At 53.1% G+C, this 25,116-nt stretch overlaps 1 protein-coding gene across 1 annotated transcript in view; it reads right to left on the reverse strand.

Moving 5' to 3' along the window:
* Window positions 1-25,116, reverse strand: part of LOC140387096 (protein capicua homolog) — a 509,424-nt gene that overhangs the window by 318,269 nt on the left and 166,039 nt on the right. Inside the window, 1 exon segment of the mRNA XM_072470105.1 lies at window positions 16,206-19,004. Within this exon segment, the coding sequence (XP_072326206.1) occupies window positions 16,206-18,978 (2,773 nt within the window). The 5' untranslated portion in view covers window positions 18,979-19,004.

Consider the following 25,116-nt stretch of genomic DNA (forward strand, 5'->3'; position numbering starts at 1 on the left):
GAGAAGGTGACTGAACAGGTAGACGAGGGTAGAGCAGTTGATGTGGTGTATATGGATTTCAGCAAAGCGTTTGATAAGGTTCCCCACGGTAGGCTATTGCAGAAAATACGGAGGCTGGGGATTGAGGGTGATTTAGAGATGTGGATCAGAAATTGGCTAGCTGAAAGAAGACAGAGGGTGGTGGTTGATGGGAAATGTTCAGAATGGAGTTCTGTCACAAGTGGAGTACCACAAGGATCTGTTCTGGGGCCGTTGCTGTTTGTCATTTTTATCAATGACCTAGAGGAAGGCGCAGAAGGGTGGGTGAGTAAATTTGCAGACGATACTAAAGTCGGTGGTGTTGTCGATAGTGAGGAAGGAAGTAGCAGGTTACAGAGGGATATAGATAAGCTGCAGTGCTGGGCTGAGAGGTGGCAAATGGAGTTTAATGTAGAGAAGTGTGAGGTGATTCACTTTGGAAGGAAAAACAGGAATGTGGAATATGTGGCTAATGGAAAAGTTCTTGAAAGTGTGGATGAGCAGAGGGATCTAGGTGTCCATGTACATAGATCCCTGAAAGTTGCCACCCAGGTTGATAGGGTGGTGAAGAAGGCCTATGGAGTGTTGGCCTTTATTGGTAGAGGGATTGAGTTCCGGAGTCAGGAGGTCATGTTGCAGCTGTACAGAACTCTGGTACGGCCGCATTTGGAGTATTGCGTACAGTTCTGGTCACCGCATTATAGGAAGGACGTGGAGGCTTTGGAACGGGTGCAGAGGAGATTTACCAGGATGTTGCCTGGTATGGAGGGAAAATCTTATGAGGAAAGGCTGATGGACTTGAGGTTGTTTTCGTTAGAGAGAAGAAGGTTAAGAGGAGACTTAATAGAGGCATACAAAATGATCAGAGGGTTAGATAGGGTGGACAGTGAGAGCCTTCTCCCGCGGATGGAAATGGCTAGCACGAGGGGACATAGCCTTAAACTGAGGGGTAATAGATATAGGACAGAGGTCAGGGGTAGGTTCTTTACGCAAAGAGTAGTGAGGCCGTGGAATGCCCTACGTGCTACAGTAGTGAACTCGCCAACATTAAGGGCATTTAAAAGTTTATTGGATAAACATATGGATGATAATGGTATAGTGTAGGTTAGATGGCTTTTGTTTCGGTGCAACATCGTGGGCCGAAGGGCCTGTACTGCGCTGTATTGTTCTATGTTCTATGTTCTATATGATTGTCACGGCTGGAGAAGGTTATGGAGATAGGGAAGGCCTCAGTGGCTGGATATGGTTGCAGAGATAGGGGAGTTTGTAGGGGCTGAAGGAAGTTATGGAGATAGGGAGGGTTGTAGGGGCTGGAGGTGGTTACAGAGATAGAGGGGGTTATAGGAGCTGGAGAAGGTAACCAATACAGGGAAGGGAGGGTTGGGGGGTGGGGGTTACAGAGAAAGGGAGGGTTGTAGGTGCTGCAGCTGGTTACAGAGATGGGGAGGGTTGTAGGTGCTGCAGCTGGTTACAGAGATGGGGAGGGCTGTAGGGGCTTGAGGAGGTTACAGAGATAGTAAGGATTGTAGAAGCTGTAGCAGGTCACAGAGATAAGGAGGGTTTCTGGGGCTCGAGCATATTATGGAGATAGGAAGGGTTGTAGGGGTTGGAGAAGGTTACAGAGCTAGGGGGAGGGATTCTCCCATGCCGCGCTGTATGGGAGAATCGCCATTCGCGCCATTTTTTCCCGCGGCGCCAGTCCTACGACAGCAGGCGATTCTCCGAGGGGCGGAGAATCGGCGCCATTTGCGCCGGCGCGGCGCCTATCGCGGGCCGCCGTCCGAGCCGCCGATTCTCCGACCTTGATGGGCTGAGCGGCCGTGCGGAAACGGCAGAGTCCCTCCGGCACTGTTCACACCTGCTCACAGCCGGCGGGAACTCTGCGCGTAGGGTCGGGGGCGGCCTGTGGGCCGGGGAAAAGCGCTCCTTCACCAGGGGGTGCCGCCGATGGGGTCTGGCCCGCGATCGGGGCCCACCGATCAGTGGGCCGGCCTCTCCAGCCCCGACCCTATTTTATTACGCGGCCGGCCCCTGAACCCCCACGCCATGTTGCGCGGGGCCGGTGCGTTAAGGAAGTCCCCCGCGCATTCACGGGTTGACACGGCCCAAATGCGCATGCACGGGTTGAAGCGGTGCCACTGCTTATGCGTGCGTTGGCACGGCACCCAGTTGGTGCCGGGAAGGGAGGCTGGAGCGGCGTGAACCGCTCCAGTGCCATGCTGGATCGGTAGTGCCCGCGCCCGTTTCGCGCCGTCGTGAAATGCGACGACGTTCATGACGGCGCAAACTCTCTGCCTCCATTTTGGAGAATCCCGCCCAAGGAGTGTTGAAGTGGGTGCAGGTGGTGACAGAGGTATTATAATAATAACTTATTGTCACAAGTAGGCTTCAATTAAGTTACTGTGAAAAGCCCCTAGTCGCCATATTTCAGCGCCTGTTCGGGGAGGCCGGTACAGGAATTGAACCCACGCTGTTGGTGTTGTTCTGCATTGCAAGCCAGCTATTTAACCCACTGTGCTGAACCAGCCCCGGAGGTTGTAGGGAAGGTTGTAGAAGCTGCAGCATGTTATGGAGGTAGGAAGGGTTGTAGGGGCTACAGAGATAGTGAGGCTTGTAGGAGCTGGAGGACTTTACAGAGATAGGCAGGTTTGTAGGGGCTGGAGGAAGTTACAGAGATAGGGAGGGTTGCAGGGACCGGAGGAGGTTACAGAGATAGGGAGGATTGAATGGGCTGGAGGAGGTTACCGAGATAGGGAGGGTTGTTGTGGCTGGAGGAGGTTACAGAGATAGGGAGGGTTGTTGTGGCTGGAGGAGGTTACCGAGATAGGGAGGGTTGTAGGGGCTGGAGGAGGTTAGAGAGATAGGGAGTGTTGTAGGAGTTGACGGAGGTTACAGAGATAGGGAGTGTTGTAGCGGCTGGAGGAGGGGCTGGAGGAGGTGACAGAGATAGGGAGTGTTGCAGGGGCTGGAGGAGGTTTACAGAGATAGGGAGGGTTGAAGTGGCTGCAGGAGGTTACAGAGATCGGGAGGGTGGCAGGGGCTGGAGGAGGTTACTGCTGGTCAAGGATGGAAGGGGAGTTGTTCAGAAGAGATGGGCGACGCTTCAGCAGCTGAGCAGGCGGGTGGGGGAGTTAATAAAAAGGCAGGGTTTCTACACACACAGCCAAAAAAATACAACAGGGACCTCCAATTCTCAGGCTTTTTTGTGGCAGCAAGTGGGCCTGAGAGTGCAGTCCATCGGGCCATACCCATCAATAGACAAAACTCGGCAAGCGTTTCGCGGGACCTGGTAGATGTCAGGGACCAGCCCGAGCTCCATGGCAGTCAGTGCTGCCCAGAGCTAGGAACCCAAAAGTTCCATCCCATGACCCCATCGGGAGGAGGGGGTCAGGACCCCAGCATGGGAAATCCACCTCTGCGCTGGCTGGTATGAGAGTCCAAGTCACATAGACGTGGCACTGCTCACTGAAACAGAATTAATGTTTCAGGTCTGTGTGACTCCTTTGCACAGACTGTAAAAGGGTCATATGGACTCAAAATATTAACTTGGTTACTCTCTCCAACAGATGCTGCTACACCTGTTGAGATTATCTAGCATTTACAGTTCATATTTCACACACACCTCACCTGCCGAGAGACCCCGTACAGGAAGAACTGACAGGAACAGCTCAGGTCACCCCTTCCGTTAAAGGATATAGAGGCACCCAAACAAATTGGGCAGAAGATTTACCAATCATTAATAAATCTAATCGGGAGTTCAGGAGAAAGGTCTTGGCTCAGAGAATGGGCAGAATATGGAACTCGCTACCATGGGGAGCGGTTAAGGTGAATCGTCTGGATTCCAATTCCACCCCTGCATGCTCCTCGCATTGGTCACTGACATGTCAATCCTCACTCTACCACACTTAGCCTCCTAGCACTGGTCACTGACATGTCAATCCTCACTCTGCCCTGCCCACTTTCCCACCACTGGTGACAGACATGTTACTCCTCACCGTACCCCACCCAACTCTCTCACCATTGGTCACTGACATGTTAAGATCAAAGAACAATACAGCAGAGGAACAGGGCCTTTGGCCCTCCAAGCCTGCGCCGACCATGGTACGTGCCTAAATTAAAACCGCATGCACTTACGGAGTCCGTATCCTTCCATTCCCACCCTATTCATACATTTGTCAAGATGCCGCTATCATACCTGTTCCCACCACCTCCCCGGGCAGCGTGTTCCATATATTTCCCACCCTCTGTGTAAAAAAAACTTGCCACACACCTCTGTTCTAAACTTTTCCTCACGCACTTTTAACCTATGCCCCTAGTACTTGACTCTCCTACCCTAGGAAAGAGCATCTGACAATCCACTCTGTCCATGCCCCTCATAATCTTATCCTCTATCAGGTCGCCTCTCAACCCCCGTCATTCCAGTGAGAACAGACCGAGTTTATCTAACCTCTCCTCGGAGCTAAAGCCCTCCATACCAGGCAACATCCTAGTAAAACGCTTCTGTGCACTCTCCAAAGCATCCACATCCTTCTGGTAGTGTGGCGACCAGAATTGGACACAATATTCCAAATGAGACCTAACTAAGGTGCTGTACAGCTGCAACATGACTTGCCAATTTTTATATTCACTGGCCCGACCGATGCAGGCCAGATTGCCGTATGCCTTCTTGACCACCTTATTCACATGCATTGCCACTTTGAGTGATCGGTGGACATGCACGCCCAGATCTCTCTGCCTGTCAGTACTCGCAAGAGTTGTATCATTTACTGTGTAATTCCTACATGCATTGGGCCATTCAAAGTGCATTACATTACACTTGCCCGGATTAAACTCTATCTGCCATTTCTCCGCACAAGATTCCAACCAGTTTATATCTTGCTGCTTCCTCTGACAATCCTCTTCACTGTCCGCAACTCCACCAATTTTCATGTCATCTGCGAACTTACTGGTCAGACCAGCTGCATTTTTTTTCAAATCATTTATATACACTACAAACAACAAAGGTCCCAGAACTGATGCCTGTGGAATGCCGCTAGTCACAGCCTTCCATTCAGAAAATACCCTTCCACTGCTACTCTGTCTTCTGTGCCCAAACCAGTTCTATATCCAACTTGCCAACTCTCCTCTGATCCCGTGTGACTTCACCTTTTGTATCAGTCTACCATGAAGTACTTGTCAAAGGCTTTACTGAAGTCCATGTATACAACATCTACTGCCTTTCGCTCATCTATCATCTTTGTCACTTCCTCGAAAAACCCGATCAAATTAGCGAGGCACGACCTCCCCTTCATAAAACCATACTGTCCATCACTAATAAGCCCATTTGTTTCCAAATGTGCGTAAATCCTGTCTCTAAGAATCTTTTCCAATAAGTTCCCTACCACTGATGTAAGGCTTTCGGCCTACAATTTCCTGGATTATCCCTGCTGCCCTTCTTAAACGATGGAACAACATTGACTACTCTCCAGTCCTCTGGAACTTCATCAGTAGCCAATGAGGATACAAAGATTACCGTCAAGGCCCCAGCAATTTCCTCCCTTGCCTCACTCAGTATTCTGGGATAGATCCCATCAGGCCCTGGGGACTTATCCACTTTAATTCTTTTTAAGATGCCCAACACCTCCTCTTTATTAATACCAACATGACTCAGAATATCTACACACTCTACCCACTCCTCATCCACCAAGTCTTTCTCTTTGGTAAATACTGAGGCAAAGTATTCATTTAGTATCCCACTCATTTCCTCTGGTTCCATACATAGATTCCCTCCAATATCCTTGAATGGACCAACCCTTTATCTGGCTACCCTCTTGCTCTTTACACATGTATAAAACGCCTTTGGATTTTCCTTAATCCTGTTTGCCAATGACATTTCTTGACCCCTTTCAGCCTGCCTAACTCCTACCTTAAGTTCCTTCCTACTTTCTTTATATTCTTCAAGGGCTTCTTCTGCCCTAAGTCTTTTAGCCCTTACGAATACTTCCTTTTTCTTTTTGACAAGGTTCATAACATCCCTCGTTATCCAGGGTTCCCTATACTTGCTATCCTTATCTTTTGTGCTCACAGGTACATGCCGGTCCTGAATTCTAATCAACTGACATTTGAAAGCCTCCCACATGTCAAACGTCATTCTGACCCCCCAACATTCCCACCATTGGTCACTGACAGGTTACTGACATGTCATCCTCACTGCCCCACCCACTCCCACCATTGGTCACTGACATGTCAATTCACACCCTGTCCCACCCAATCTCCCACCACTGGTCACTGACATGTCATCCACACTCCACCCCACTCAACACTCCCACCATTGGTCACTGACATGTCAACCCTCACTCTGCCCCATCCACTCTCCAACCATTGGTTACTGACATGTCAATCCACACTGGATTCTCTGCAGCAATGCCCTGGGCATGTCCTGAAGGACTGGCATCTCAGGTCTATCCCTCACCTGTACACTGTCCCTTCACAACATCATTACTGACAAATGCCCTGATGATGGAGGAGTGGTGGAGATAGTTCACACTGGGCCAGGGGTTCATTCCTCAGGTGGGGATCGATCCACCTGGTAACGTAGCAGGTGGGATGGTGAAGGGTGTTCACACTGGGCTAGGGATCAATACCCCTGATGACTGAGGGTGGGGTAGAGAGGCCATAGGTCAGACCGGCCCAAGGATATTGCGGAATGGGTCCATTTTAATCGTTGCAGATTTCATGCTCTCTTGCACAAATGTTCCAGGGCCATGAAATCAGAAACAGAGGTATTCGGAGGTTGAGATATGTTGCGCGTCACTCGACACACTTTGATCTCAGGCCTCAGGGAGCCTGGTAGAGACAGAATTCATGGCTGTACCTCAGACGAGCTATAAATGGAAACTGCATCCAGATGGAGAGATTTCACAGAGGGCGCTGGTTTGTCACGTTGCTCTGTTATCACACAACTTGCTCGTCATTCTCACTCACACAGCAATCTGAACACATCGCCCTGCTCTGCCCAGCAACACAGCTACATCCACAACGAACCGACACACACAACACACCCAGCTTTAAAGGGGCCAACGCTATCAGATATATTCAGACAGCACAGGGAATCTATTACCTTGCATATAAACATCTCAAACTCCTCGATTAGATTCCAGTCTGTAACTCACTCCCAAATGTCTAATTACTCCATATATAAACCACCCCAAATCCCTCGATTAGATCCCAGTCGAGAACTCACTCCCGGATATCTGTTGAGAAAATGCTGGAAAATCTCAGCAAGTCTGGCAGCATCTGTAGGGAGAGAAAAGAGCGAACATTTCGAGTCTAGGTGACCCTTTCTCAAAGTTGTGACAAAGAGTCATCTGGACTCGAAACGTTAGCTCTTTTCTCTCCCGACAGACGCTGCCAGACCTGCTGAGATTTTCCAGCATTTTCTCTTTGGTTTCAGATTCCAGCATCCGCAGTAATTTGCTTTTACCCGGATATCTGTTATTTTATTTAGAAACCACCCCGAACCCATCAAAGAGATTCTGTCTGTAACTCACTCACGGGTAGCTATTATTCTATAAACAAACCACCCCACACCCCTCAATCATATTCTATTCTGTAACTCACTTCTGGGTATCTGTTATTCTATATATAAACCATCCCTCCTTCCATTAGATTCCAGTCTGTAACTCACTCCCAAACTCCTCAATTAGATTCCAGTCTGTAACTCACTCCCGGGTATCTGTTATTCTATATATAAACCACCTGAACCCCTCGATTAGATTCCAGTCTGTAACTCACTCCCGGGTATCTGTTATTCTATATATAAACCACCCTGAATCCCTCGATTAGATTCCAATCTGCAACTCACTCCCAGGTATCTATTATTCTATATATAAACCACTCCGAACGTCTCGCTTAGATTCCAGTCTGTAACTCACTCTCGGGTATCTGTTATTCTATATATAAACCACCCCGAACCTCTCGATTAGATTCCAGTCTGTAACTCACTCCCGGGTATCTGTCATTCTATATATAAACCACCCCGAACCTCTTGATTAGATTCCAGTCTGTAACTCACTTCCGAATATCTGTTGTTCTACATATAACCCACCCCGAACTCATCAATTCGATTCCAGTCTATAACTCACTCCCTGGTATCTGTTATTCTACGTATGAACCATCCAAACCCCATGATTAGATTCCAGTCTGTAACTCTCCCGGGTATCTGTTATTCTATATATAAACCACCCGAACCCACAATTACCTTCCAGTCTGTTACTCAACCATAGGCATCTGTTACCGTAGATATAAACCACCCAAACCTCTCCATTAGATTCCAGACTGTAACTCATATTCGGATATGTGTTGTTCTATGTATAAACTACCACAAACCCCTCGATTAGATTCCAATCTGTAACTCACTCCCGTTATTCTATGTATAAATGACCCTGGACCCATCAATTAGGTCCCAGTGTGTAACTCACTCCAGAGTATCTGTTACTTGATATATAAACTACCCCGAACCCTTCAATTAGATCCCAGTCTGTAACTCATTCCCAGGTATCTGATGCTCTATTTATAAACTACCTCGAACCCTTCGATTAGATCCCAGTATGTAACTCTGTAACTCACTCCCGGGTATCTGTTACTCTATTTATAAACCACCCTGCACCCCTCGATTAGATTCCAGTCTGTAACTTACTCCCGCGTATCTGTTATTCTATATATAAACCACTCCAAACCCGTCGATTAGATTCCAGTCTGTAACTCACTCCCGAGTATCTGTTATTCTGTATATAAACCACCCCAAAACCCTCGGTTAGTTTCCAGTCTGTATCCCACTCCTGGATATCTGTTATTCTATATATAAACCACCCTAAGCCCCTCAATTAGAATTCAGTCTGTAACTCACTGTATTGGTTGTTGTTTGTAGCTAGCACAGAGACGATGGGCCAAAGGGCCTCTTTCTGTGCTGTAAAACACTGCGACTCTAAATACTGTATAAGAGGGGGGTGGAGCAGATGAGTGGGTTAGTGACAGATGAGAGTGAGTGGAGATTGCAACAAAGATCGTTCTCAAATTTTGCTTCATCTTTGTTCCAATCTCACCGAGGTCCCACTGACCTTCGACTACCACAAGCTGTTCCACCCCCTTATACAGAATAAAACCCATCACATTCCTCGCTCTCGCTAACTCTGAAGAGTCGGGCGGCACGGTGGCGCAGTGGTTAGCATTGCTGCCTATGGCGCTCAAAACGTTAACACTATTGCTCCCCCTCCAGATGTTGCCAGAATTTTTTCAGCATTCTCAGTTTTCGTTTCAGATGCTAGCATCCGCAACACTGTGCTTTTATTTTGATGGCTGGCGGTCAAACATTGCCCGATCGGGTAATGAATCTTTTGTGCTTTCCAACTGGTGTAGGGGCTGCAGGGTGGCACAGTGGTTAGGACTGCTGCCTCACGACGCTAGGGATCCGGGGTCAATTCCCGTCTCGGGTGACTGTGTGGTGTTTGCACGTTCTCCCAGTGTGTGCGAGGGTTTCCTCTCACAGTCCAAAGATGTGCAGGTTAGGTGGGGTTGTGGGGATAGGGTGGGGGGGATGGACCTGGGTAGGCTGCTCTTTCGGAAGGTCAGTGTAGACTCGATGGGCCAAATGGCCTCATTCTGCACTGTAGGAATTCTATGGATTCTGGGAAGGCAGCATGTCGCAAGGAAGGATGTGTCTCCAGACTGATGGCTGACGTCTGTGGGGCAAGCCATTGGATCAAACATGCAGTCAATCTCAGTTGGCAACCCTAAACTGATCAGACCGGCTCCAAAAGAAATACCAACGGGTGAAGATGGTAGGTTGGCAAATTGGGAGTCCTGTAAGTAGAAAGGGCTGATCAATACGCAACACTCCCCAATCACTCATTGCACTGTTGATCAGCATTGCCTCTCTCGTCCTGCGATACCTCCATTTAAAAATTCTCATCCAGGTCTTCAAATCGCGTTCACCCCCCTCTTTGTAACCTTGTAACCTTCCTCAGTCCCACAACCCTCCCCGGTCTCTGTGCTCCTCTAATTCTGGCCCCTTGTGCATCTCCAATTTTAAAACTGCTCCACCATTGCAGGCCGTGCCTTCAGCTACCTGGGCCTTCAGTTCAGTAATTTCCTCTGTTAAACCTATTCACCTCTTTCTCTCTACTCCTTTACAGCACTTCTAAAGACCAAGCTTTTGATCGGCTGCCCAAATGCCACCTTAGGTGGCTTGGTGTCGCATTTTTCTTGGTAATTGCTCTCATGAAGAATTTTGGGGTGACTGTGCAGCACTCCTTCAGTACTGACCCTCTGACAGTGCAGCACTCCCTCAGTACTGACCCTCTGACAGTGCAGCACTCCTTCAGTACTGACCCTCTGACAGTGCAGCACTCCCTCAGTACTGACCCTCTGACAGTGCAGCACTCCCTCAGTACTGACCCTCTGACAGTGCAGCACTCCCTCAGTACTGACCCTCTGACAGTGCAGCACTCCCTCAGTACTGACCCGCTGACAGTGCAGCACTCCCTCAGTACTGACCCTCTGACAGTGCAGCACTCTCTCAGTACTGACCCTCTGACAGTGCAGCACTCCCTCAGTACTGACCCTCTGACAGTGCAGCACTCCCTCAGTACTGACCCTCTGACAGTGCAGCACTCCCTCAGTACTGACCCTCTGACAGTGCAGCACTCTCTCAGTACTGACCCTCTGACAGTGCAGCACTCTCTCAGTACTGACCCTCTGAAGGTGCAGCACTCCCTCAGTACTGACCGACTGACATTGCAGCACTCCCTCAGTCACACCCACCCCCCCACCCACCCACCTCACACAGTCAATGACTGTGCAGTAAAACCTTCAGGAGATTGCCTGGCTGTTATGTGAAGGGTAAGGCACCACCACTGCTCACAGTGCTGTTTAAGACCCCATGCTAACCCAATGGGATTTCTAAGGAGATCTCACCTCAACCCTAGGAGTGGGATGTACAGTGATGGCACAGTAGCACAGTGGTTAGCACTGTTGCTTCACAGCGCCAGGGCCCCATTTTCGATTCCCGGCTTGGGTCACCGTCTGTGCGAAGTCTGCACGTTCTTCCCGTGTCCGCGTGGGTTTACTCCGGGTGCTCCGGTTTCCACCCACAAGTCCCGAAAGATGTGCTGTTAGATCATTTGGACATTCTGAATTCTCCCTCTGTGTACCTGAACAGGTGCCAGAATGTGGCAACTAGGGGCTTTTCATTGCGGTGTTAATGTAAGCCTACCTGTGACAATAAATATTATTATTATTATAAGGCCAGTGTGTGATGTAACACAAACGTTACCATGTGATATACCGTACAGGTCAGCTTGCTACATACCACGCCGTGATATACTGTACAGGTCAGTGTGTGATATATAGTACAGGTAAGTGTGAGTTATATCGCACACGTCTGTGTGATATGCCACAAAGTCGCTTTGACATACCGTTCAGGTCAGTGTGACATACCGCACAGGGCAGTGCGTGACATACCGTACAGGTCAGTGTGTGACATACCGCACAGGGCAGTGCGTGACATACCGCACAGGTCAGTGTGTGACATACCGCACAGGTCAGTGTGTGACATACCGCACAGGTCAGTGTGTGACATACCGCACAGGTCAGTGTGTGACATACCGTACAGGGCAGTGCGTGACATACCGTACAGGGCAGTGCGTGACATACCGTACAGGGCAGTGTGTGACATACCGTGCAGGGCAGTGTGACATACCGTACAGGGCAGTGTGACATAACGTACAGGTCAGTGTGTGACATACCGTACAGGTCAGTGTGTGACATACCGTACAGGTCAGTGTGTGACATACCGTACAGGTCAGTGTGACATACCGCACAGGTCAGTGTGACATACCGCACAGGTCAGTGTGACATACCGTACAGGTCAGTGTGACATACCGCACAGGTCAGTGTGACATACCGCACAGGTCAGTGTGTGACATACCGTTCAGGTCAGTGTGTGACATACCGTACAGGTCAGTGTGTGACATACCGTACAGGTCAGTGTGTGACATACCGTACAGGTCAGTGCGTGACATACCGCACAGGTCAGTGTGTGACATACCGTTCAGGTCAGTGTGTGACATACCGCACAGGGCAGTGTGTGACATACCGTACAGGTCAGTGCGTGACATACCGTACAGGTCAGTGTGTGACATACCGTACAGGTCAGTGCGTGACATACCGTACAGGTCAGTGTGACATACCGCACAGGTCAGTGTGTGACATACCGTACAGGTCAGTGTGTGACATACCGTACAGGGCAGTGCGTGACATACCGCACAGGGCAGTGCGTGACATACCGCACAGGGCAGTGCGTGACATACCGTACAGGGCAGTGTGTGACATACCGTGCAGGGCAGTGTGACATACCGTACAGGGCAGTGTGACATAACGTACAGGTCAGTGTGAGACATACCGTACAGGTCAGTGTGTGACATACCGTACAGGTCAGTGTGTGACATACCGTACAGGGCAGTGTGTGACATACCGTACGGGTCAGTGTGACATACCGCACAGGTCAGTGTGTGACATACCGTACAGGTCAGTGTGTGACATACCGTACAGGTCAGTGTGACATACCGTACAGGTCAGTGTGACATACCGCACAGGGCAGTGTGACATACCGTACAGGGCAGTGTGACATACCACACAGGGCAGTGCGTGACATACCGTACAGGTCAGTGCGTGACATACCGTACAGGTCAGTGTGAGATATACCGTACAGGTCAGTGTGTGACATACCGCACAGGGCAGTGCGTGACATACCGCACAGGGCAGTGCGTGACATACCGTACAGGTCAGTGCGTGACATACCGTACAGGTCAGTGTGTGACATACCGTTCAGGTCAGTGTGAGATATACCGTACAGGTCAGTGCGTGACATACCGTACAGGTCAGTGTGTGACATACCGTTCAGGTCAGTGTGAGATATACCGTACAGGTCAGTGTGTGACATACCGTACAGGTCAGTGTGTGACATACCGCACAGGGCAGTGTGACATACCGTACAGGTCAGTGTGACATACCGTACAGGTCAGTGTGACATACCGCACAGGGCAGTGTGACATACCGTACAGGGCAGTGTGACATACCGCACAGGGCAGTGCGTGACATACCGTACAGGTCAGTGCGTGACATACCGTACAGGTCAGTGTGAGATATACCGTACAGGTCAGTGTGTGACATACCGTTCAGGTCAGTGTGAGATATACCGTACAGGTCAGTGCGTGACATACCGTACAGGTCAGTGTGTGATATACCATAGACGTCAGTGTGTGATATACCATACACGCCAGTGTGATGATACCGTACCGGTCAGTGCAATATACTGTGCAGGTCAGTGTGTGATATATCGTAGCAGTCAGTGTGTTATATACCGTAAAAGGTTAATGCCATATATACTGCAAAAGACCATTGTGGTACAGAATCATCGAATCATAGAAGTTACAGTACGGAAGTAGACCATTCAGCCCATTGAGTCTGCACTGGCCCTTGAGAAGAGCACCTACTTAAGCCCACACCTCCGCCCCATCCCTGTAACCCAGTAACCCCACCTAATCTTTTGGACACTAAGGGGCAATTTTAACATGGCCAATCCACCGAATCAGCACTACTTTGGACTGTGGGAGGAAACCGGAGCAGCCGTAGGAAACCCACGCACGCACACGGGGAGAAAGTACAAACTCCACATAGGCAGTCACCCAAGGCCGGAATTGAACCCGGGACCCTGAAGCTGTGAGGTAGAGTAACCACTGTGCCACCGTGCCGCCCCAAATATATAGTAACGGTCAGTGTGATATACCATACAACATGCCATCTTCTTCTTTTCCAATTAAGGGGCAATTTAGCATGTCCAATCCACCTAACCTGCACATCATTGGGTTGTGGGGGTGAGACCCACGCAGACACGGAAGAATATGCAAACTCCACACGGACTGTGTCGCAGGTCCTTGGCACCGTGAGGCAGCAGCATACAACCACTGCGCCACTGTGCCATCTGCCCTGCCATCTTCAATGACTTATGTACTCTGCTCATGCACCTTCTTCAGGATTTCCCCCTTAATTTTATTCTGTCTCTCCACATTCTTCTTGCCATTAGAATTACCTCACATTCCTCTGCAGTGAACTTAATCTGCCACTTGTCCAATCCACCAACAGGTCTCGGCTCCTTGGAAATGCAAGACTGTCCTTATCGCAACTGTTTCCAATCTTATCGTCTGCAACACTGAAATAATGTCCTGCCCATCACAGTCTTGGTAATTAATATATATTAGGAAGAGCAAGGGTCCCAGCACTGACCTGGGGAACCCCTCGATAAATCTACCACCAATCTGAAAAACAAATGTTTATCTCAACTCTCGGTTTCCTGTCACTTTTATCCAAACGTTAACTTGCCATAAAATCCATGAGCTGTAATTTTTCACACAAGTCTTGTGTGGCACTGTAGCAAATGCCTTTTAAAAATCTACATACACCACATCAGAATGTTGCCCTGATCCACCTTCTCTGTTAACTCCTGAAAAGGCTCCAGGAAGTTAGTTAAACATGATATTCCCTGAATGAAGCCATGCTGGCTTTCCTTAATTATCCTGTACTTGTCTATTGATCACTGTTGATTCTGTCCAGAACTATAATTTCCAGGCGTTTCCCCGCCACTGAAGTCAAAGTAACTGGTGGAGTTACCAGCTTCATCATTGCAGTCCTTTTTGAACAAGCGTATAACACGTGGGCAGCACGGTAGTATAGTGGTTAGCACCATGGCTTCACAGTGCCAGGATCCCATGTTCGATTCCTGGCTTGGGTCACTGTCTGTGCGGAGTCTGCACCTTCTCCCATGGTGTCTGCGTGGGTTTCCTCCGGGTGCTCCGGTTTCCTCCCACAAGTTCGGAGAGACGTGCTGTTAGGTAATTTAGACATTCTAAATTCTCCCTCTGTGTACCCAAACAGGTGCCGTAATGTGGCGACCAGGGGATTTTCACAGTGACTTCATTGCAGTGTTAATGTAAGCCTACTTGTGACAATAAAGATTTTTTAAAAACATGCATCATTCTCAAGTCCATTTGAACCATGTTTCTGAGGAAGACTGGAAGATCATCCAGCATAGAAAGATATGTTGATGGGGTGAGATGAAGACGGGGGGGGGGGGGGGGGGGGGGAAGAGGAGGTTTTTGTGGAACGTAACCAGCAGCATGGACCAATAGGAAGAAGCTGGAGGCCATTCGGCCCCTCAAGGCTGTTTTGCCATTCAATCGTCACGTGGCCAACCTGGCCTCGACTCCATTTTCCTCCACATCAGCCAGACTTTCCTTAACATCACCCTCTGAATCGCTTGGCTCGAATTTGAAGGTTCTACCCCCCCCCCCCCCCAACCAACCCCTGGCTCTAGATTTCTCCCTCACCACTAGAGAAAACAGATCCTTTCTTCTAACCCTATCAAATCTTTTAATCATGTTAAATTCTTCAATTGGATCACCCCCCCACCCTTAAACTGCTCCACTCAAGGGAATACAAGTCCAGTTGATGAAACCTATCCTTGGAGTTCAGCCCTTGTGGCCTTAGCATCATTCTGGGTGGATCTGCACTGCGCACCACTAACCCCCCTCCGACCCCACTTCCTCGCATGAGGGGGGGGAGGGGGTGCGCGCGCGAGGGGCAGGGGAGAGAGAGTCACCCATTGACAGGCCCAGTTTAAAGCTCCGTTACAGATCATTGGCCATCACAAGCTGCAATTATAAGTGGATATCGACTATTTAGGCTCTCTACATCCTCCCTCTAAATTTATTGCCAGGCCAATCGATCGACTGCCTCCAATTCTATGTTTCCTCACAGCGTCTCATCTGGAACCATTTCCAATGCCTTATGGAAGTCCATACTTAAACACATACTTAAACATACCTTGTCCACACCACGAATGACCTCCCTGGAAAGTCTAGCCTACTTAGTGAGGCATGATGTACTCTTCACAAAATCACGCAAGCTCTCGCTATGATCAATCAGTTCATACACACATCGGCTGTTCATGTACAAATTACAGTTCCCAACATCCACCCCCGCCAGAAGGTGAACAGTCATCAGAAGGCGCCCTCCCGCATTTTAATTTGCTTTCCCCCCCACCCACCCCTGCAGAGGTTGAGAGACAGAGAGTAAAGATGGAATGTCAGTACCTGTTCCTGGTCGTGCCATGATGACCTCCTTCTTCGGAGCCGGGTGGTTGAACTCTCCGAGCTGCGAGGGGACGATGACTGGGAGCAGGGCGGCTGGCGAGGGGTGGAAGGCCACAGGCTGGATGGGCGGCTCCTGACGGGAGGGGGTCAAGACAGCGGCCACGCCCAGGCCCCCGGCCGGCTGGCCAGGAGAGGGGACGTGCGCCATGCCCTGGATACGGTTGGCGTTGATGGCCACGGGGGCCTGGAGCGGTGCTTTGCTACTGGTGGCCAGATGGCGGTGGTGCTCCTTGGTGCTCCCCTTGGCTGCCCGGGGGCTGCCCCCTCCCGCTACTCCAACAACACCCCCTCCCCCGCCACGGGCACCACTGTCTCCCCCACCCAGGGGCCGCTCGATGAAGTGGGCTGGCAGCAGCGGCACATCGGGGTTGCGCACAATGACCGGTGAATCGCGCTGGGCGGCGGGCACCCGTCTCACCGAGGGGCTGGCTGCCATGGGGTCGGAGGTCATGGTGGCAGGCGGGGTCAGCAGCAGGGGTGAGGGCTGGCGGGAGCGGGGGAAGGGCCCAGCTGGGGGGGATACGGCCTGGAAGCCGGCGGGTACCGAGGGGGTGGGGGTATGGGGGACCGACTCCACCCCCGAGTCCATGCTGTCACTCTTGTGGTAGTCACCAGCAGCCACAGTGGCAGAGGCTGCGCTGCCGTGTGCCCAGTCTGCCTTGCCCTTGGTCTTGCCCGGGCTCATGGGCACAGTGAATGTCAGGCTGGTCTGGAAGGTGGGCTGGATGCCAGAGGAGTGGCGCTCGCGCTGGTGCAGCTGCTGCTGGTGGTGGTGATGTACCATCTCCGGCGTCAGGACTCCCAGCTTGGGTGTGCTGGCGTGCCGGTGGCGAGAGGAGGAGGAGCAGGCCGTCCGTTGGATGACGGGCGAGGCGGTGATGGGGCTGAAGCTGGCTGGCCGGAAGCCAAAGAGGGGTGAGGGCGAGGGGGAGGGTGCCGGCGAGAAGGGCGACTGGTTGGAGACTGGCGAGAAGCCTGGCGTACCAGAGCGTGAGCTGCCAAGCGACACCAGCATGTTGGCCGCGTCACACTCGTCCGAGTTGAAGCTGGAGAGGTCGGAGGCCGCCAGCAGCCGGGGGTGGGGGTCAGTGCGGGCGCTGCTGACCTCGCTGTCCCGGGACGTGTCGTCCCAGTCGAACTCTGAGCTGCCCTCCCGGAGGCCACTGGCCCTGCCATCTGAGGCCCCCTCCAGCTCCTTGGTGCGCATGGAGAGGTGGCGAGAGCAATAGCCCCGCCGCTGAGACTCCTTCATGCAGCCATCGCGGGAGCACAGCCGTCGCCACTGCTTGCCATTAAACTTCTTGCGGATGCCATTGGGCGTACAGACCACGTCACCCTTCTTGTATTTATGCTGGGCGGCCACAGCGGTGCCCGTGGGCACCAAAGGAGTACGTGAGCGGGAGCCCGGTGTCAGGCGGCTGTCCAGCGACACGCTGCTGCTGGTGCTGCCTCCACCGCCTTCCTGGGACACTATTTGCTGCTGCTGCTGGGGAGCTGGTGGGGCAGGCGAGGAAGGCAGGAGTCCCGGCCGCAGGGCCGTGTCCTGCATGCCCTCCTGCCTGCACCCGCCCATGTTCAGGCTCAGCTTCAATACCTCAGCATCCTCAGGCTGCCGGGGCTGGGCGGGAGGGCCGCTGGAGGGGTGGTCCGGGGGTGTGGGGCTCCTCTCCGGATGGGCGTGGGGGGCCGGCTCCGGGAGCCAAGGAGCCCGCAGAAGCCTCAGGTCATCGAGCGGCACCCATGCCTCCTCTTCCTCCTCATGGCCCTCGTGCTGCCCAACCCTGTCAAAAAGGACCCTGTAGGGGGCTGCTCCCTGCCCGATCTCGGTAACTGCACCGTCCCGGAAGGTTAACTGGTGTGGACCGGCACGGGCACAGACCCGGGTGCCGGGGGCCAAGGTGGAGGCGGGGGGTGCCAGGTCCAGAAGCACGCTGAGCTCCCCTCCGCCCTCACCACCCCAGGCCCCCTCGAAGTAGGTGACCACCTGGTCTCCGTCGAACTGCACAGCCAGGTCCCGACAGTGCCGCCGGCAGTGCCTCAGCGTTCCGGGTCGAAAGGCACCATTGCGGCGTGCCAGCACACGCTGGGTGGGCAGGGGACGGGACACCGGGGGGAGCCCCTCAGCCTCGTCTTCCTCGCAGTCAGCCGAATGCTCGCTGGCTGTCTCGGTACCCGAGGAGCTGACGCTAGGGCAGGGCTCGTCAGCCGGCGCGGGGAGTGGAGGGGGCTCCTCGGGCATGGGCTGGGCCCGGGCGCAGACTCCCGACCCCTCGCTGCTGTTGCTGCTCGAATCCTCCCGCCCCTCAGCGCCCGACAGATCCTCCACCAGCTTCTTGCGGGGTGCCCGGGACTTAAAGGTGGCAGTCTTCCGGCTGGACGTCCCCTCGGCCTTGCCAGCCTCGGAGGCAGCCCTCCCCTCCTCCCTGGGCAAGCCTCCCACCTCAGCCTCCCTCGTGTGGCCCAGCTGGTTCCTGCCCTCCGCCTGGTTTCTGACCCCAGCCTCTTTGACAGGCGGCGCAAGGCCCTTGACTTCCTTGGGCCACCCCTCTTGCTTCCCCTGGGCCCTCCTGGTGGTGGGTGCCCCATGGGCCTGTTGGCCCGTGCTGCCTGCCTCAGCTCCCTGCTCGATGTGCCTGCGCTTGAGGCCCCTCTGCCGCCCTGTGGGAGGGGACCTGCTGCTGCCCGAGGCGGTCGGCTTCCTGGCGGACTTCATCGTTCATCTTAGGTCGGCTGTGGGGTCTGGACAAGGGAACACAAGAAACAATCCGATCAGTTACTGGGCTGCCCACTCGCCAGTCCTCTGTACAAACTAGAGAGAGAACAGATCCTCCAACCCCCCCCCCCCCGCCCCCGATATACTGCAATCCCTCTCCCCACCCCACCCAAACAAGAGGCTGCCTAGTAGACCACCTCCATGCACACGACAGGTCCTCGAGGAGGCGCGAGGGCAGAGCCACATCAGAAATCACCCAAAACCCATGGCTGATTTTCCACTTTCCTGCCCGACCCACATACCCCTTTAAAAATATACAGCCGAACCGGATCTCCATGTCCCTCTGGGTTAGAAAATTCCCCAAGATTCCAAACTCCCCTCCCCTCCACAAAACTACACTTCACCACATCTCAGCCCTGTAAGGCTAACATAACAATCAGTGCCACTGGTTAAATATCTAGTGTCTCTGAGGATTTGGAACTGGAACAGGAACAGGACCAGGGGGCCCATTCAGCCCCCTCCTGCCCGTCTCACAGGAACAGGAGGAGGCCCATTCAGCCCCCCTCCAGCCCGTCTCACAGGAACAGGAGAAGGCCCATTCAGCCCCCCTCCAGCGCAACTCACAGGAACAGGAGGAGGCCCATTCTGCCCCCCTCCAGACTGTCTCACACAGGAACAGGAGGAGGCCCATTCAGCCCCCCTCCAGCCCGTCTCACAGGAACAGGTCCAATCAGCCCCCCTCCAGCGCAACTCACAGGAACAGGAGGAGGCCCATTCAGCCCCCCACCAGCCCGTCTCACAGGAACAGGAGGAGGCCCATTCAGCCCCCCTCCAGCCCGTCTCACAGGAACAGGAGGAGGCCCATTCAGCCCCCTCCAGCCCGTCTCACAGGAACAGGAGGAGGCCCATTCAGCCCCCTCCAGCCCATCTCACAGGAACAGGAGGAGGCCCATTCAGCCCCCCTCCAGCCCGTCTCACAGGGAGAGGAGGCCCATTCAGCCCCCCACCAGCCCGTCTCACAGGAACAGGAGGAGGCCCAGTCAGCCCCCCTCCAGCCCGTCTCACAGGAACAGGAGGAGGCCCAGTCAGCCCCCCTCCAGCCCGTCTCACAGGGAGAGGAGGCCCACTCAGCCCACTGCCCACAGGAGGGAACCGATTCCCTTCAGTCACCCTCTTGACTTCTCACACTGCGATTGGTTCACCCCTTTACCTTCTACGCTCAAGAAAATACAAACCTGGTCTGTGCAAAGCATCCTCCTAATTTAACTCTCTCTACGGCCTAGCTCCATTCCGGTGAAGCTGTGTACCGGTGTCATGTTGCCAAGGCCCTCAGGTTTGATGAGGGTAGTGGATGCAGCGTGTAGAATAGAGATCTAGAATATTGCGGTAAAGGGAGACATGTTGCTGAAGCATTTCATCTCGCATTCATCAGGACAGACACAAGAATGGCAAACTTCAAACGACCACAACAACTTATACTGCTGGAGGGAAAGGAGCTGAATGGTTGGCAAGTTGATTCTGATTGGCCGAGGCGTTGCTTTGCAAAAATCAACGGGGAACTATAAGTTCCCCTGCTCACGGGTAATTCAGAAAAGTCCTTGAACATATTCTTTTTGTTTGAAAGAACCTCTGTATGATTGTATGTCACTTCAACCACGTATAAATGAGCCACATGACAAGCTGGACTGATTGGTGGTTAAAGTAGCTATTAACGCACTCAGGGTTGTTCAGCAAGTGCTGCCCAATCAAAGAGAAAAAGAAAGAAAGAGGAAGATAAAGAGAAAGAGCCAGAAAGAGAGAGAGAGAGAGAGAGGGAAAGTGAGAAAGAGCCAGAAAGAGAGAGAGAAAGGGCGAGAGAGAGAGGGAAAGTGCGAGAGAAAGAGCCAGAAGGAGAGAGAGAGGGAAAGTGCGAGCGAGAGAGAGAGAAAGTGAGAGAGAAAGTGCCAGAAAGAGAGAGAGAGAAAGTGCCAGAAAGAGAGCGAGAAAGAGCCAGAAAAAGAAAGGGCCAGAAAGAGAGAGAGAAAGAGCCAGAAAGAGAGAGAGAGAGAGGGAAAGTGCGAGAGAAAGAGCCAGAAAGAGAGAGAGAGAACGAGCCAGAAAGAGAGAGAGAAAGTGAGAGAGAGAGAGAAAGAGCCAGAGAGAGAGAAAGAGCCAGAAAGAGAGAGTGAGAGTGCCAGTAAAAGTGAGAAAGAGAAGGGAGAGGGAAGGGGAGAGCTACGGGGAGGCAGGGAGGGGAGGCAGGGAGAGAGAGGCGGGGAGGCAGGGAGAGAGAGGCGGGGAGGCAGGGAGAGAGAGGGGGAGGCAGGGGGAGAGAGGGGGAGGCAGGTGGAGAGATGGGGAGGCAGGGGGAGACACGGGCAGGCAGGGGGAGACACGGGCAGGCAGGGGGAGACACGGGCAGGCAGGGGGAGACACGGGCAGGCAGGGGGAGACACGGGCAGGCAGGGGAGGCACGGGCAGGCAGGGGGAGACACGGGCAGGCAGGGGGAGACACGGGCAGGCAGGGGGAGACACGGGCAGGCAGGGGGAGACACGGGCAGGCAGGGGGAGACACGGGCAGGCAGGGGGAGACACGGGCAGGCAGGGGGAGACACGGGCAGGCAGGGGGAGACACGGGCAGGCAGGGGGAGACACGGGCAGGCAGGGGGAGACACGGGCAGGCAGGGGGAGACACGGGCAGGCAGGGGGAGACACGGGCAGGCAGGGGGAGACACGGGCAGGCAGGGGGAGACACGGGCAGGCAGGGGGAGACACGGGCAGGCAGGGGGAGACACGGGCAGGCAGGGGGAGACACGGGCAGGCAGGGGGAGACACGGGCAGGCAGGGGGAGACACGGGCAGGCAGGGGGAGACACGGGCAGGCAGGGGGAGACACGGGCAGGCAGGGGGAGACACGGGCAGGCAGGGGGAGACACGGGCAGGCAGGGGGAGACACGGGCAGGCAGGGGGAGCCACGGGCAGGCAGGGGGAGCCACGGGCAGGCAGGGGGAGACACGGGCAGGCAGGGGGAGACACGGGCAGGCAGGGGGTGACACGGGCAGGCAGGGGGAGACACGGGCAGGCAGGGGGAGACACGGGCAGGCAGGGGGAGAGACGGGCAGGCAGGGGGAGAGACGGGCAGGCAGGGGGAGAGACGGGCAGGCAGGGGGAGAGACGGGGAGGCAGGGGGAGAGACGGGGAGGCGGGGGGAGAGACGGGGAGGCGGGGGGAGAGACGGGGAGGCGGGGGGAGAGACGGGGAGGCAGGGGGAGAGACGGGGAGGCAGGGGGAGGGACGGGGAGGCAGGGGGAGAGACGGGGAGGCGGGGGAGAGACGGGGAGGCAGGGGGAGAGACGGGGAGGCAGGGGGAGAGACGGGGAGGCAGGGGGAGAGACGTGGAGGCAGGGGGAGAGACGGGGAGGCAGGGGGAGAGACGGGGAGGCAGGGGGAGAGACGGGGAGGCAGGCGGAGAGACGGGGAGGCATGGGGAGAGACACGGAGGCAGGGGGAGAGACGGGGTGGCAGGGGGAAAGACGAGGAGGCAGTGGGGGAACGGGGAGGCAGGGGGAGAGACGGGGAGGCAGGGCAGAGACGAGGAGGCAGGGGGATAGACGGGGAGGCAGGTGGACAGACGGGGAGACATGGGGAGGCAGGGGGAAAGACGGGGAGGCAGGGAGCAATATAGCAAGAGAGACAGAAAGAAAGGTAGAAAGAGATAGGAATCGAGAAAGAGAGAAAGAGAGAGAGAGAGAGAGAGAGAGAGAGAGAGAGAGAGAGAGTAGAAATGGATGGCTGATAAAAGACGGAGATACATCCAGTTCACCCTCTCGCAGTCACACTCCACAAAGATAATGGAGTTGTTGACTAAATCACAGCAATCAATCTCTATCACTTAATCTACAAGAGACCCATACATGAGATGAGGAAAACCCCAAGTGGTGGAGAGGAATTGTAGGTTAAAAGCCACCTGCTCCTCCAAAGTCATGTTTCACTCAGCAGACAGTGTGTCTGAACAGACTCGCATACTGTAACACAAAAGTGTTATCTGAGAGCAATCCATTGCAATTTCCATTTGGATGGATCGATCCTAACTGCTTGCACCATCTCCCGAGGGTGCCTGTTCCATAGATTGATCACCCGCTCATTTCAACCGCTGTGGAAAAGGTGAAACAGCTCGACATCATGGATTCTCTCTGAAAAAATTGCAAATGAAGAGGGAGCTTTACTCTGTATCTAACCCCGTGCTGTACCTGTCCTGGGATTGTTTGATGGGGACAGCGTAGAGGGAGCTTTACTCTGTATCTAACCCCGTGCTGTACCTGTCCTGGGAGTGTTTGATGGGGACAGTGTAGAGGGAGCTTTACTCTGTATCTAACCCCGTGCTGTACCTGTCCTGGGTGTGTTTGATGGGGACAGTGTAGAGGGAGCTTTACTCTGTATCTAACCCCATGCTGTATCTGTCCCGGGAGTGTTTGATGGGGACAGTGTAGAGGGAGCTTTACTCTGTATCTAACCCCGTGCTGTACCTGTCCTGGGAGTGGTTGATGGGGACAGTGTAGAGGGAGCTTTACTCTGTATCTAACCCCGTGCTGTACCTGTCCTGGGAGTGCTTGATGGGGACAGTGTAGAGGGAGCTTTACTCTGTATCTAACCCCGTGCTGTACCTGTCCTGGGAGTGTTTGATGGGGACAGTGTAGAGGGAGCTTTACTCTGTATCTAACCCCGTGCTGCACCTGTCCTGGGAGTGTTTGATGGGGACAGTGTAGAGGGAGCTTTACTCTGTATCTAACCCCGTGCTGTACCTGTCCTGGGAGTGTTTGATGGGGACAGTGTAGAGGGAGCTTTACTCTGTATCTAACCCAGTGCTGTACCTGTCCTGGGAGTGTTTGATGGGGACAGCGTAGAGGGAGCTTTACTCTGTATCTAACCCCGTGCTGTACCTGTCCTGGGAGTGTTTGATGGGGACAGTGTAGAGGGAGCTTTACTCTGTATCTAACCCCGTGTTGTACCTGTCCCGGGAGTGTTTGATGGGGACAGTGTAGAGGGAGCTTTACTCTGTATCTAACCCCGTGCTGTACCTGTCCTGGGTGTGTTTGATGGGGACAGTGTCGAGGGAGCTTTACTCTGTATCTAACCCTGTGCTGTACCTGTCCCGGGAGTGTTTGATGGGGACAGTGTAGAGGGAGCTTTACTCTGTATCTAACCCCATGCTGTACCTGTCCTGGGAGTGTTTGATGGGGACAGTGTAGAGGGAGCTTTACTCTGTATCTAACCCCGTGCTGTACCTGTCCTGGGAGTGTTTGATGGGGACAGTGTAGATGGAGCTTTACTCTGTATCTAACCCCGTTCTGTGCATGTCCTGGGAGTGTTTGATGAAGGCAGTGTAGAGGGAGCTTTACTCTCTATCTAACCCCGTGCTGTACCTGTCCTGGGAGTGTTTGATGGGGACAGTGTAGAGGGAGCGTTATCTAATCCCGTGCTCAAACAACTTGAACCTCTCGATTAGATTCCAGTCTGTAACTCACTCCCGGGAATATATTATTATATATATATATAAACCACCCCGATCCCCTCAATTAGATTCCAGTCTGTAACTCACTCTTGGGAATCTATTATTATATAAATATAAACCACCCCAAGTCCCTCAAATAGATTCCAGTCTGTAACTCACTCCCGGATATCTGTTATTCTATATAGAAACCACCCTGAGTCCCTCGATTAGATTCCAGTCTGTAACTCACTCCCGGGTATCTGTTATTCTATATATAAACCACCCCAAGTCCCTCAATTAGATTCCAGTCTGTAACTCACTCCCGGATATCTGTTATTCCATATATAAACCACCCAGAGCCCCTCGATTAGATTTCAGTCTGTAACTCGCTCCCGGGTATCTGTTATTCTGTATATAAACCACCCTGAATCCCTCGATTAGATTCCAGTCTGTAACTCACTTCCGGATATCTGTTATTCTATATATAAACCACCCCGAACCTCTCGATTAGATTCCAGTCTGTAACTCAGTCCCGGGTATCTGCTATTCTATATACAAACCACCCTGAACCCCTCGATTAGATTCCAGTCTGTAACTCACTCCCGGGTATCTGTTATTCTATATATAAACCACCCTGAACCCCTCGATTAGATTCCAGTCTGTAACTCA

Source organism: Scyliorhinus torazame, chromosome 12 (genome assembly GCF_047496885.1).
Source record: "Scyliorhinus torazame isolate Kashiwa2021f chromosome 12, sScyTor2.1, whole genome shotgun sequence".
NCBI lineage: Eukaryota > Metazoa > Chordata > Chondrichthyes > Carcharhiniformes > Scyliorhinidae > Scyliorhinus > Scyliorhinus torazame.